This window comes from Dama dama, chromosome 25, assembly GCF_033118175.1.
Source record: "Dama dama isolate Ldn47 chromosome 25, ASM3311817v1, whole genome shotgun sequence".
Lineage (NCBI taxonomy): Eukaryota > Metazoa > Chordata > Mammalia > Artiodactyla > Cervidae > Dama > Dama dama.
The window spans coordinates 26,208,525-26,223,450 of NC_083705.1; the positions used below are offsets into that span (position 1 = coordinate 26,208,525).

The 14,926-nt window shown below is 38.2% G+C and overlaps 2 protein-coding genes across 6 annotated transcripts in view; one reads left to right on the top strand and one right to left on the bottom strand.

Moving 5' to 3' along the window:
• The first annotated feature begins 215 nt into the window (after positions 1–215).
• SMIM15 (small integral membrane protein 15) lies at positions 216–4,171 on the top strand. Of its 3 annotated transcripts, none has more exons than XM_061129738.1 (3): positions 216–349; positions 1,645–1,776; positions 2,818–4,171. In XM_061129738.1, the coding sequence occupies exon 3, from the start codon at positions 2,829–2,831 to the stop codon at positions 3,051–3,053; it is 225 nt and encodes a 74-aa protein (XP_060985721.1). In that variant the 5' UTR covers positions 216–349; positions 1,645–1,776; positions 2,818–2,828; the 3' UTR covers positions 3,054–4,171. The 3 variants fall into 3 exon arrangements, with proteins under 3 accessions (XP_060985721.1, XP_060985724.1, XP_060985722.1); XM_061129741.1 differs by lacking the exon at positions 216–349 and adding an exon at positions 451–588; XM_061129739.1 differs by lacking the exon at positions 216–349 and adding an exon at positions 656–793.
• A 655-nt stretch (positions 4,172–4,826) lies between these two features.
• The window catches only part of NDUFAF2 (NADH:ubiquinone oxidoreductase complex assembly factor 2), a 160,276-nt gene continuing 150,176 nt past the window's right edge, over positions 4,827–14,926 (bottom strand). Inside the window, exons 4-5 of one of the 3 annotated variants that reach the window (XM_061129737.1) lie at positions 8,990–9,263; positions 4,827–7,289 (exon numbers count right to left, since the gene is read on the bottom strand). In XM_061129737.1, the coding sequence (XP_060985720.1) occupies positions 9,018–9,263 (246 nt within the window). In that variant the 3' untranslated portion in view covers positions 4,827–7,289; positions 8,990–9,017. Of the gene's footprint in view, positions 7,290–8,952; positions 9,264–14,926 lie in introns of those variants that run through there. The other 2 variants (XM_061129736.1, XM_061129735.1) reach the window with 2 other exon arrangements.

Consider the following 14,926-nt stretch of genomic DNA (forward strand, 5'->3'; position numbering starts at 1 on the left):
GACCTGATGACCTCGGGGGCAAAGGTAGGGGGTCCTCAGCGCTTCCAGACCGGCTCCCAGACACCGGAGCCCACCCGCGCCTCAGGCAGGAGGCGCGGGACTCGGGCTTCGGGCCAGACCCCAGCCGGGCGCCGCCGCTCACCTCGAGCGGCCTCACCTGCCTCTCCCCGGAAACCCAGGCGCCGCCCCACCCTCCCCGCGTTCCCGGAGCCCGGGTCCCGGGACCCACACAGCAATGGCGCAGCCGGAAACTGGCCCCTCGACTTCCTCAGGCCGGATCCGGGCGAGGGCCGGCCTGTGGGCGGGCTGGGAGAGTCGCGGCTTCCGCCTTCCTGCTTCCGGCCTGGAGGTGAGTCGGGTGTGGGGGTCCGAACCCGTCGTCCCCGGCGAGATGTAGGGGAGGCGGGTGGCAGTCGGTGCCGCGGTTTTGCCCCGGTGCTCAGCGGAGGTGGCCACGGCGCCGGCGGCCCAGGGTGTGGCGGGGATGACCTCTGATTCCCGGGGACTGCCTGCTCTTCGAGCCCCGCCGGGCCCGCGCTCGCCGAGGCGGAGGGTCGGGGAAGCGTGGCCCCAGCGGCGGGCCACCAGGTAGGGTGAGGAAGGGTGAGCGAGGGGAAAACACAGGAAAGGACAGTGTGGGTGGCTGTGAGGTGCCCTCACCTTCAGGCGCCGTGCGGGTCTGATCCGAAGATCATGCCTGGTGGATCCTTTTCGGAGGGAAGAAGAATAATATTTATTCCTTAAAGTGTGGAGGGCGCTTGCCCCTAGGGTCCGAAATTGAGGTGCACGGGAGGTGTGTATCCTGTGGTTGGTAACTCCTTTCTCTGTATTAATGTCTAGAACTGCCATAACTAGGTCCTTCACTTCCGCCTTCCTCTATTGCAAAGTTCTTTTGCAGGTCTCTGAATCTTGCATTAATTCATTCATTACTGGGCTGGAGAAGCTGGAAAAACAGATGGGGATCTGTAGAATCTAGTCTTCACTGTGTGGGTGGGGGCGTACGAATTGGGTGTGGGGGGAAAGCTAGGAACTTTATTTAACGGCAAAGGAACTTTGTGTCTTTAGGTAAAAATATGAAGGAATTGTGATTGGATATAATTAAAACCAATCTTGTAGTTTTGTTTAGGTAATGGAATTGTGGGTGACATACTTTGTTTTGCTTATGTCTGATTTTCCTGTAAAGAACACAAATTATATAATGAGACTAAAAAGCCTTTTTAAGAGTAAAGCGGTGTTTGATTTTGAAATTAGTAAGGCCCTCCCTTACTAACTCAGAATGAAACAAACCTAACCCTGTAAAAATATAAAAAGTTCAAGAACGAGGAATGGATATGCTGCAGCAGGTCAGTTAGCTTTTTACGTGAGTGAGCTTTTTAAATTTATTGTTGAAATAAGTAATTGAGTAAAATATTTGATCCCCAGTAATTAGGAGCTTCTTCAGGGCATTTTAGTTGTGTAATTATTTCTTAAGATTAGAAAGAAATAGATACTGAATGTATTTAATATGCCAGGCAACTTTACATGTTATTTATAGGTTGCATATAGAGAATTTACAATTTTAACATTTAAAATTGTATTATAATTTATTCCTCAAGGTTTTGGCTTTACGGTTCTTCTTTTGTCTATTCTTTTCAACCCAACCAGTATATAGAATTTAAGCCTTCTCAGAAGTGTGTTGGTAGAGTTAAAAAAGAAGACAGCTAACCAAAGGTCATCTGAAATTGTGACTGGCTGATAATCCCAGGACAAAATTAGAGATCACTACTCAAGCATAAGGTACATGACTTTTTAAATCCCAGCTATTCTAATTCTCCACTTTGAATGGAGATTGACACAAACATGAAAGGTTGAAAAGTCTCTGGGGGCAAAATAGAAAATATCACTCAAATTTACAACATCCTGATTTGCCAGATGCCCCTTCTTTACTCACTCACAATGGAACAAAAGGCATGGGACCTGAAATGGTTAATTTTATCATCTGTTAAGTTTGTTCTCATTTACTATATTATGTCCTCAAAACTGAAGGAGGGTCTAAAATTGCATGTCATCTTTTGCTTTTCTCTCTTTGCATATGAGTGGATAATATCATGGTTCCCTTACCTTCTTGTTTCATTTTGGAAACAGCCATCCATTATGTCCCTTTCTCCGGGCATTTCACATACTCTTGACTTTCAGACACCAAATTTGATGCTTGTACTTTTTTGTGGAGGTTTAGTTGTTGTGTCTGACTTTTGCTACCTCCTGGACTGTAGCCCGCCACGCTCCTCTGTCCATGGGATTCTCCAGGCATGAATACTGGAGCAGGTTGCCATTTCCTTCTCCAGGGGATCTTCCTGATCCAGGGATCGAACCCATGTCTCCTGCGTTGCAGGCAGATTCTTTACTGACTGAACCACGACTTTTGTTAATAAGGCTGTGTCAGAAAATGACATATGGGATTCAGCTGTACCCTGGAATAGGCACATAAAACTCAAGATTCTTATAAAACTCTGCTGCTAAAGTTTGTCTTAAGTGTAGGAGGCATGTGAGAATGCATAGTCCTTATAACAGCTTCCACATGCTTTTTTTTTTCTCTTCTGTATCTTCACATCTTTTAAGTATCACCCTCCTGGTTGTCTTATGTGAATTATTTTTTTTTTATTGGAACTGTTAGTCCTTATTAAAATAGTACTAATTAGTACTTTTTAAAACCAAACAAAAAACTATTGAGTGATAATAGAATTCTGATTTAACTGTTTGGTGTAACCTTTACAAAATTTGATTAACCACATAATCTTTTCTCTTGTCTTTCCCCCACTTCCCACCCCTTTCCTAAAGCCTCCACAAAGATGTTTGATTTAAAGGCTTGGGCTGAGTATGTTGTGGAATGGGCTGCAAAGGACCCATATGGCTTCCTTACAACAGTTATTTTGGCTCTGACTCCATTGTTTCTAGCAAGTGCTGTGCTGTCTTGGAAATTGGCCAAGATGATTGAGGCCAGGGAAAAGGAGCAAAAGAAGAAACAAAAACGTCAAGAAAATATTGCAAAAGCTAAACGACTAAAAAAGGATTGAAGGAATGAACAGGCTGTGTGTCCAGAGGAAAATTGTTCGGAAAATTATGCATCTTTGAAAGGACCCATTAAGGTTTCTTTTTGGATCTTATGACAGTATTACTAAACGAAGTCTGAGTCTATGGAAGAATCATGTCAGTTCTCACCTGTACTGTAGCAGCTTTTTGGCTTCGGTATAGAAGTCTGTTGACAGTTACTGTAAATTGGCATTTATTATGCTACAGATTCTTTTAACTGACTTTCATTTGCCTTTTTGCAGCTTATGTACGAATACTAAAATGAAAACATCCTGTGAAGAAAAGTGACTTTAGATTATGAACTCTATTCAAATAATGGCTTAAAATGTGGTCCTGTTCTGGACAGAGGAGATTAAGAATGTAAAAATCAAGAGTTGTTCTGAGCAGAAAAGCGTGGTTTGGCTTAAAAGATACATGGTGTATTAATTACATCTCTTATCGTTATTATTTCTTGGAATAGAATCATTTCTCGTTTCCTCAAAGCAAAATAATATTATTCAATGAGTACTTCTCTATTTTCTGTATTTTTCTTTAGCTTTTGAGATACTGGTAATTACCAGATAGTCTGCATTTTTAAAAATCTAATTTTATAAAGAATTTTCTTGTCATCTTGATTATGTAGAATACCACCTACTGGATATAATCATTTTTCTACTTATGAACACTGCCATTTTCTTAGAGATGACTTGAGTAGAGGAACACTATGATTTAAAGCTTAAGAGCAAAAATGCCAAACCTGTAGTACCTTGGAACCAGTTTATTCTCACTTGTGCTAAGTAGAAATGTGAAGTAGTTAACATGTCTTATCAGATAATTTGCTGATTATATAGATACCACTTTTGTTTTTTATTCTATTCTTTGTTTTAATTCATGTGGTGGTGATGTCCTTTACTTTTTGATCAGACAGGTTCATGGTGAAAATTAAAATTTCAACTTTCTTTTAAGGAACTTTTAAAGAGTTACAGTTATGTCATGTGTCATAAATGGTAACAAAAGTCTTAGCATTTGGAAAAATTTTGTTTGCATTGTATTGTGTGAAAAAGGTGTAAATTATGTCAAAATGAAAATGTTCAAAATAAAGAGGTAAAGGATATTTCCTTCAGTTAAATAGTATAGTTGGAACTTTTTCCTCTTTAACATGGCTTTTTTAAATGCATGGTTGATAATTTTGTTTTCAATAATTAATAGCTTATTAATGTTTTCCTCACCTCTAATAATGAATTTTAAATTGCAAAAAATTGTCCAGTAGCTTTAATTTAAAAATGAAACTAGATATTGAAATAAATTTGATACTTTTTTATAAAGAGGTCCTGAGCTTTTTTTTGGGGGGAGGGGATAATAATTCAGGTTAGATACGTTACAGAAGTTACACCTTACAAAGGGTTATGAGTTTCATTTGTAGATAAGCATACAGCTGACCCTTGAACAACACAGGGTTAGGAACATTTGCCCTCCCTCGAAATCGAAAATAACTTATAGTGGACCCTCACTATACAGTGTTCCTACGTGCAGATTCTCTGTATCTGCAGTTCCGAGGTTCCTCTGTACCCCCAGTTTCTCATCCAACCCTGGATCATGTAGTATTGTAGTACTTACTATTGAAAAAACTCTGTGTATAAGTGACCCCACACAGTTTGGACCCGTGTTCTTCGAGGGTCAACTGTACTTGTAAAAGTTGAGAGCAATGTTCCTCCAATATGAGAACCTAAGGACCTCTGAGAATGTTTATGGACTGGTTTGAACAATACTTAATTACTATTACTTTAGGTTGTCAGTTTCTTTCTGATGCCAGTGCAAGCAATACACTGCAACTCCAGGCACTGAAATAATTCAGTGTTTCATTACAAATTAGTTATTCAGGTGATCTTGGATGTGCTTTTTGTATTATTGAAATTAAAAATTTTAGTTATCTACTAAAGCTATGGTTTCATTGTTCATTTTGACAGTTAAAAGGTATTTAACTAAAATAGGGTTTCTAGTGGTTCCTGTTGGTCTTAATACAATTTTGTAGTTCTTTGACATAGGCTGTTGTTTCTTCAGCTTTTCCCAACGTTTATAGAGCCATTTTATACATTTGAGATCAACAAGGTTTTACAATATTTGTGTCTATATGTTGTGTGTGTTGCAGAGGTAGGGATGTATTGCATCCTGATAAACCCATTACAGATTGAAAATGTACTGAATAATGTACTGAAAGTGAGAAACAGGATGGTTGTGTGGGAACAGGATGAGTGTGGGTATCAGCTGTTTACTTGCAGTTGGGTGACTGGCAGCTGTGGCTCCATGCCACTGCTCAGCATCAAGAGTGTCCTAGCGCATACCACTAGCCCGAGATAAGGTCAAACTTCAACAGTTTCTGTTCAGTATCATGAAGTTGAAAAATTAAGTTGGGGACTTAATTGTTATGAGGTTTGATAATTATTGTGAGGTTTGATATTCTTCAGCAAAATCAGTCTTGTTATAACATACTATTACAGTTGAATCCCATTTACTGTTACCCAGAATACTTCTTTTAAAAACTACCAACCTATTATGTTGTTTCTGAAGTTCTTAGTAGTATAATCAATTACGTTTTATGGCTGGTTTTGAAGGAAAAACAAGGCTGCCTATAACAAACATTATACTGCCTCCCTCCCCAAAAGTTTGTGTATCAGAATTTGACCCATAGTGCCCTGTGGTAAACTTAAGTATGGTGTTATTGTATCAGATGTGCAAGGGCATTTTAAACTTACTTCCTGACATCACAGTGAGCAAAAGAAATAGGCTTCTGATGCAGTGAGCTGGAAACCCAATGCTGAGATCCACTATAACAAACAGCTTCTCACCTATCCTTAGGGGCACTTTATACCTCATCTGGTTTTAAGTTAGAGGAAGTGTGATTCCTATTTAGGAATGATTATTTTTATGTTTGCAGTTGAATATAGGCTCACTTGGATTTGCTTCATATCTGTAATAAATGTATAAGGACAAATTCTGTATTTCTCCAACATATTAAAAGGGGTTCTGTGTTCAAATACCAAAAGTTTTGGAAACGGGGTAAAGCAATTCCTTTCTGCATGATTGCTTGGAGTCTTTTAGGTTATGTTGATTATCATAGACTTTCCTCCCCTCTTTTCTGCCCTTCTTCAAAGAGCACAGTTTGAGAAAGCCTAAGTTTGAGAAAACCTAAGTCAATTCAGGTTACATTTTAAACAGTGTGCTTAATGAGATAGCATTAAAAAAAATCAATATGATGGTACTGAATCAAGGTTGATAAAAGTAAGAAATAACAAATCTGTTTGTAAAAATAGGAATGAAAAAGGATAACATAGTGCGGAAAATTATTTCCTCCTTTTTTTTCTTTAAATTTTTAATTTCAGATATCTAACAGGCTAGACTTATATGGTTAAACCCAACAAGCAATACATGTATACTTGAACAATTTGTGTAATAAGGGCTTTGGGGAGAAAAATGCTATATGCGTGTATAGCAGAGGCATAAAAAGTCAGGAAGGATTTATCTGAGAGTAGTTAAGGCATATATGACACTATTTTAAAATGAACATTTTAACTTCTGAACTTAAAACTGTGTGGGTTTGGAGTCTGTCTTGAAGAGATGACGAAAAACACTTCCATTAGAAAACTTGCAAATACTCCAAATACAACTATTTAAAATATGAAATATGGTAGACAAGTAAATATTTTATGTAAAATTTTGATTCTGCAGTGCATGTGTCTGGCCTAAAAGCCTTGTATAAAAACAAGATTGTTTAGAAAGGCAGTCTTAATTAGGTCAAGTTTATAGTCTCGTTTTTATGTAGGACTAAATGTTCTCAGAACCCTGTTCTGATACCACCTAACAGTATAACCAGTCATTCTAAAAATGTTAGTCTAGAGGGAAGTAATGTGGATGGATTACTACAAACTTTATTCTCACCTCTCAAAATCACTTTGACAGTACCCACTTTAATAGCAGGCCAGTATCATCATCTTACTGTTAACTATTGGCTAAGATTTTATTTTTCTAAAACAGTTATTTTAAAATGAAAACTATACAAATTAAAATTGATGTAAATTCTGTCATATATATTAAGATCCTTATAAATGCCCACTCCAGTATTCTTGCCTGGAGAATCCCATGGACAGAGGCGCCTGGTGGGCTATAGTCCATACGGTTGCAAAGAGTAGGGCAGGACTGAGTGAGCACACATGCACGCACAAAACAGCCTCCATGGCAAACATCTGTAAAAGATGTATACAGAATACAATTAATAAGCTGGTAGGAATTTGGTAGTAGAAGCATTCTATTCTAGCATGTTAGAATTTATAATTTTTCCTGTAATCAAGGATTCAAGACCATGTTACTTTACAGTCAATTACACAACAAATTTTATGTTTTTATATTGCCTAGGAGCTGGTTCCTCTTTTTGCCAAAATGTAATACTACTTTATAATAATGTAAACAGACAGAATAATTAGCCTGATAGCAACTGGGCTGCTTGAATGTTAATATTACCTAAGGGCTTTTTTGGTCATTCCTTACGTATTATGGTGATTACATTTGATTACTTGTTTTAGTGTAACATTTTATCAATGTTTCTGTAGTTTATTTCTTAAGCAATTAAACATTTTATCTTCTATTAGGTAAAAATCTCAACCTATGTGTTTTTAGGAATTCATTATTAAACACTTAACCAAGGATTTTCTTATATTATTCAGAGCATTAAGATCTGAGTCTTTTCATCAGTCCATGTTTATTGAGTAGTTGTTACAATGCCAAACACTGTTGGGTGATCTCTATATTAGAATTAGAACTATTAGAACTATATTAGAATTAGAACTGGGAGAGGGATTTGGGAGAAAATGGGTACATTTTATGGCTGACTCCTTTGCTGTTCACCTGAAGCTACTGTAACATTGATAATCAGTTGTACCCCGATACAAAATAAAAAGTTCAAAGTCTGAGAAAGAAAACCATAAATGGAAAAAAAAAGGAATTAGAACTGTTAGCAACAGAAACTTGATTGTGCACTTCAGAAAGTGTATGACCTTTCTAAAACACACTTGTATATAATCTGTTTTAATGTTATCATGTATCTATACTTTTCTTCAATATACAAATCACTGTAATCTTGAGTAACAGTGGAATCACTTTCTGAGAACTCTGCTCTATTTTCCATTTCTTCAAAGTAATTTTTAATCTTGCAGAACTAAACTATTACTGTACCATTTCTTTGTTTACTGTCCTTTCAGACTATTGTGATAGATTCTTTACTTCTACTGGTTCAAATTCCTTTCTTTAAAATTCCAACCTCAATCCCACCATAAACTAGCTTTTGTCCCATCTACTCATCAAGATAGGTTTTTTTTTCATTATCAAGTAAATTTTCTTGGCCTCCACATGCCTCACCCAAGTTCATGTTTTTGATTAGTCCTTTAGAATCTTACTGTCCTTTAGAATCCTTTAGAATCTATAGAAATAGCAGTCTTCTTCTAAGCTCAATATTTACCCTTACCATTTCCTCCTAGATAAATGGGAGCAATCCAAAGAAGGAAAAATCTAAGAGAATTCATTAACAGAGAATTTCTATATTCTCTAATTTCTACAGATCCTTTAGAATTATAGAAATTAGTCCTTTAGAATCTATAGAAATAGCAGTCTTCTCCTGAGCTCAATATTTATTTACCCTTACCATTTCTACCAAGATATATGAAAGCAAATAAAAGAGGAAAAAACTAAGCAAATTCATAAACAAAGAATGATGACTGAATAAACCAAGTGAAGGATTTAGGTCTACAAGAAGCTAGGTTTTGATGGTTGATAACCTCACACTTATGCAACAGTAAAAACAAGATCTTAAGCTTAATAGAAAAGAGAACTATAGTAGAGTTGGGAAGCACAAAGTAACTTTTTACTTTTATTTGTTAAAATAGTCACATACATATAAATAAAATTTTACCACAGCACATTCATTGATTGTGGCCCTTGTCATCTTGTGGCATCCAGGATCCTGGCTGAAAGGTTTTGCCAGTGCTGGTGGGAGCCACTGAGGGTTCTTCTTTTCCAAAGTATGGAGCAGAGGCATGCCCTTTAATCTGAGTTTGAACTGGTGGAGCAAGTTCCTTGTTGCTCTCCTGAAGAAGCTTTTCTTTTTCATAAAAATCTTGGCTTTTCATTTGGATTTCTTCTCTATATTTTTCATTCTTCATTATTTCCTGCATGCATGTATAAATGGAAGAAATCATTAAATTTCTAGTTAGAAGAAAACCCAAACTACAGGTTTTATAAAAATAAAATAGCTAGTAAAAAAATAAAGTACATATAGACATGATTCTTGCTTTACATTTAAATAATATATAGATACCTACAGGGTAACTCTGAAAAAGCTATCTGATTATATATTGATGCTATTTTGAATTGAACAGCTATGTCCTGGTATACAATAATAAAAAGATAGGAGGGAAGACGAAATAGAGATACTTACTTCCCAGGAAGTGAAACAAACCACTTAACATGAAATATTAGTACATATAGATACGAAATATTACACAAGAACATTAAAGTCACTCTTATCAAAAGATTTTCCAAACATAACAGCTATTTATGTGTACTTCTACTGGAGATGAAGTGACGTGAGAAGGCCTCAGAGGTGCTCCTGCCAGTCTTTTCTCTGTGGGATTTAACGCATACCAGGACCAAGACCCACCAATTTTCCTTTTTCCACCAGAGTGGTATGGCAGTGAAGAGGAGGACAGACACAGAATCAGAGTTCAGCATGCCTTAGACACCAGTTCCAAAAAGGCACTCTGCTATTGGAAATGCTTCCTCCAATCAGTGCAAGCAATTTGTGTGATCCATCACTCAGATTTGCTATTCTATTTGTAAGGATCTATACCCCCAAAACTGGAGAAGGAAATGGCAACCCACTCCAGTATTCTTGCCTGGAGAATCTCATGGACAGGGGAGCCTGGTGGGCCATGGTCGTGGGATGGCCAAGAGTTGGACACGACTGAGCACACAGCACATACCCCCAAACAACAATGAATCTATAACTGTATTTTACTGAAAATAAGACCATCAAATTTAAGATGCATCACTGATACGCACCACTAAAAAAGGCAATTAAACTTCACATTCTGATTTCAGAGATGTTAAAATTTGAAAAGATAAGTATCTTAAAAAACAGGTGAAATAGTAAAAAAAAAAAAAGTAATTTTTGCTTATCTGTATTTTCTGATTTTTCTTTAAGAAGGTCACAAAAACATCTGATATTTCTTGAAGAATATGCATGTTATTTAAAATGTGTATGTTAGTCGTTTAATCGTGTCCTATTCTTTGTGACCCCATGGACTGAAACCCACTAGGCTCCTCTGTCCATGGAATTTTCCAGGCAAGAATACTGGAGTGGGTTGTCATTTCCTTCTCCAGGGGAATCTTCCTGACCCAGGGATCAAACCCAGGTCACCCGCATTGCAGGCAGACTCTTTACTGTCTGAGCCACCAGGGAAGTCCTGAATATTTCTTGAAGAATATGTATGTTATTTATAATATGTTAACGTAATTAATATCTGAGAAAATTGTCAAAAACAAGTTCTCCCAAGTTATTTTTTAATATCAAGACTTTAAAAAATTACACATCTGGGTATTCAAAAGAATGATGAAATCTTTCTGTTTCTAACATGAATTTCAAGCAAAAATAGTTCTTCAACAAGGTAAACACTGATATTTAAAATCACATTTAAAATAACGGCCTGTACTTCTAGGAAAAGATTTAGGGAGGTTATAACTGTAACTAAAGTAAAACTTCTAGACACAAAGAAGGATGCATCTAATGAAACTTCTCCCCCGAAGAAAACATGTGAAGGAGGGAATATTTATAAATGTTCTTACAATTTCCATAACACAGATCAATTCTGTATGAGTAGTTAACAACCATAGTAACTATGAGTTTAGAGATAGCTGCTATGACTGAGAGTGAGAAGAGCCAGGCTTTTCCTTCATATATATATGGTGTAGAATTCTCAGGCCAGGTGACCACTTGTCACAAAGGAAGTCCCTCAATATGATACTGGAAATAATGGAAGTAGATGGAACTCTTTTTTCAGTCCGAGGCCATCTCCACTTCATCTCCAGACTCTTCAAGACCCTCTGAAATGATATGTCAGTATGAAAGCTCTTTCTCCTTGGCAGAATGAAAGGATCAGTTCAGTTCAGTCACTTAGTCGTGTCTGACTCTTTGTGACCCCATGAACCACAGCACGCCAGGCCTCCCTGTCCATCACCAACTCCCGGAGTCCACCCAAACTCATGTCCACTGAGTCGGTGATGCCACCCAACCATCTCATCCTCTGTCATCCCCTTTTCCTCCTGCCCTCAATCTTTCCGAGCATCAGGGTCTTTTCAAATGAGTCAGCTCTTCGCATCAGGTGGCCAAAGTATTGGGAGTTTCAGCTTCAACATCAGTCCTTCCAGTGAACACCCAGGACTGATCTCCTTAAGGATGGACTGGTTGGATCTCCTTGCAGTCCAAGGGACTCTCAAGAGTCTTCTCCAACACCACAGTTCAAAAGCATCAATTCTTCTGTGCTCAGCTTTCTTTATGGTCCAACTCTCACATCCATACATGACCACTGGAAAAACCATAGCCTTGATTAGATGGACCTTTGTTGGCAAAGTAATGTCTCTGCTTTTTAATATGCTGTCTAGGTCGGTCATAACTTTGCTTCCAAGGAGTAAGTATCTTTTAATTTCATGACTACAATCACCATCTGCAGTGATTTTGGAGCCCAGAAAAATAAAGTCAGCCACTGTTTCCCCATCTATTTGCCATGAAGTGATGGGACCAGATGCCATGGTCTTAGTTTTCTGACTGTTGAGCTTTAAGCCAACTTTTTCATTCTCCTCTTTCACTTTCATCAAGAGGCTCTTTAGTTCTTCTTCACTTTCTGCCATAAGGGTGGTGTCATCTGCATATCTGAGGTTATTGATATTTCTCCCGGCAATCTTGATTCCAGCTTGTGCTCCTTCCAGTCCAGTGTTTCACATGATGTACTCTGTATATAAGTTACATAAGCAGGGTGACAATATACAGCCTTGATGTACTCCTTTTCCTATGTGGAACCAGTCTGTTGTTCCATGTCCAGTTCTAACTGTTGCTTCCTGACCTGCACACAGGCTTCTCAAGAGGCAGGTCAGATGGTCTGGTATTCCCATCTCTTTCATAATTTTCCACAGTTTATTGTGATCCACACAGTCAAAGGCTTTGGCATAGTCAATAAAGAAGAAATAGATGATTTTCTGGAACTCTCTTGCTTTTTCAATGATCTAGCAGATGTTGGCAATTTGATCTCTGGTTCCTCTGCCTTTTCTAAAACCAGCTTGAACATCTGGAAGTTCATGGTTCACATATTGCTGAAGTCTGGCTTGGAGAATTTTAAGCATTACTTTATTAGCATGTGAGATGAGTGCAACTGTGTGGTAGTTTGAGCATTCTTTGGCATTGCCTTTCTTAGGGATTGGAATGAAAACTGACCTTTTCCAGTCCTATGGCCACTGCTGAGTTTTCAAATTTTCTGGCATATTGAGTGCAGCACTTTTACAGCATCATCTTTCAGGATTTGAAATAGCTCAACTGGAATTCCATCACCTCCACTAGCTTTGTTCATAGTGATGCTTCTTAAGGCCCACTCGACTTCACATTCCAGGATGTCTGGCTTTAGGTGAGTGATCACACCTTCATGATTATCTGGGTTGTGAAGATCTTTTTTGTACAGTTCTTCTGTGTATTCTTGCTACCTCTTCTTAATATCTTCTGCTTCTGTTAGCTTCCTGCCATTTCTGTCCTTTATTGAGCCATCTTTGCATAAAATGTTCCCTCGGTATCTCTAATTTTCTTGAAGAGATCTCTAGTCTTTCCTATTCTACTGTTTTCCTCTATTTCTTTGCACTGATCGCCGAGGAAAGCTTTTTTATCTCTCCTTGCTATTCTTTGGAACTGCGCATTCAAATGGGTTTATCTTTCCTTTACTCCTTTGCTTTCGCTTCCCTTCTTTTCATAGCTATTTGTAAGGCCTCCTCAGACAGCCACTTTGCTTTTTTGCATTTCTTTTTCTTGGTGATGGTCTTGATTCCTGTCTCCTGTACAATGTCACGAACCTCCGTCCATAGTTCATCAGGCACTCTGTCTATCAGATCTAGTCTCTTAAATCTATATTTCACTTCCACTGTATAGTCATAAGGGATTTGATTTAGGTCATACCTGTATGTCTAGTGGTTTTCTCCACATTCTTCAATTTCAGTCTGAATTTGGCAATAAGGAGTTCATGATCTGAGTCACAGTCAGCTCCTGGTCTTGTTTTTGCTGACTGTATAGAGCTTCTCCATCTTCGGCTGCAAAGAATATAATCAATCTGATTTCGGTGTCGACCATCTGGTGATGTCCATGTGTAGCGTCTTCTCATGTGTTGTTGGAAGAGGGTGTTTGCTATGACCAGTGCATTCTCTTGGCAGAATTCTATTAGCCTTTGCCCTGCTTCATTCTGTACTCCAAGGCAAAATTTGCCTGTTACTCCAGGTGTTTCTTGACTTCCTACTTTTGCATTCTAGTCCCCTATAATGAAAAGGACATCTTTTTTGGGTGTTAGTTCTAGAAAGTCTAGTAGGTCTTCATAGAACTGTTCAACTTCAGCTTCTTCAGCGTTACTGGTCGGGGCATAGACTTGGATTACCGTGATATTGAATGGTTTGCCTTGGAAACGAACAGAGATCATTCTGTCGTTCTTGAGATTGCATCCAAGTACTGCATTTCGGACTCTTTTGTTGACTATGATGGCTACTCCATTTCTTCTAAGGGATTCCTGCCCACGGTAGTAGATATAATGGTCATCTGAGTTACATTCACCCATTCAGATCAGGACTGTGCTAAATTTGCACCAGTAGCCACCACAGGTAGCAAAACCCACTGAGAAGCTGGTATGCAGGTGTAAGAGGGACAGTCCTAACACCTTGATGGACTTCAGCTCTACTCCTGTAGTCTTACAGCTGGTGCAAGCCGATGCCCTTTGCAGAGATGGAAGCCAAGGGCAGAGGCTGTTCTTTTTTTCTGCCTTCACTTTTTTCTGCCTCTTTACTCACCATACTCTGCCAAGTAGTTTCCTATAACACCAACTGAGGCAAATTAAAAGCCAATCTGAATATGTTAATTATTTTAACATGAAGACTAAAGATTTTAAAGTTGAAAAACATGGAAACCATAGTTTTTCCCTAGAAAATAATTTTTGTCTTTTTTTTCAAACTAATTGTTACCAGACCCCTGCCAACAGCTTCCAGAAGAATTAAACTGAACATAAATCATTTATGAAAGGAAATCTAGTTTTGTAAATATTTGGAGTAGATAAAATGAAAGTAGGTAGAAAAAATAGAAATTTGTAGACTTAGAGATAAACAGAAGTAATTTTTTAACAAAGCCTATTTTACAGCAGAAATTACTATAAAGCAAAGTTTTTCCCCTTAAATTATTTCCTTGGAACAAAGTCACCTTAAGTCTCAATATGTTTATCAACAGAAACATTGATTATTTCAGCATTTTAGGAATAAACCAAGGGTAAGTAGGTCTTACATAAATGTTTATATGTTTAAAATAAGTATTTATCCTATAACATGGGCTTCCCTGGTGGCTGAGCAGTAAGGAATCCGCCTGTGATGCAGGAGACTGCCTGCAATGCAGGAGATGTGGGTTTGATCCCTGGGTTGGGACAATCCCCTGGAGAAGAAAATGGCAATCCACTCCAAAATTCTTTCCTGGGAAATCCCATGGACAGAGGAGCCTGGTGGACCTTGGGTCCATTGTATCCACTGGGTCGCAAGAGTCAGACACAAC

Excerpts from the sequence above, each read along its gene's own strand:
- SMIM15 (XM_061129738.1), top strand. The coding sequence starts at position 2,829 with ATGTTTGATTTAAAGGCTTGGGCTGAGTATGTTGTGGAATGGGCTGCA.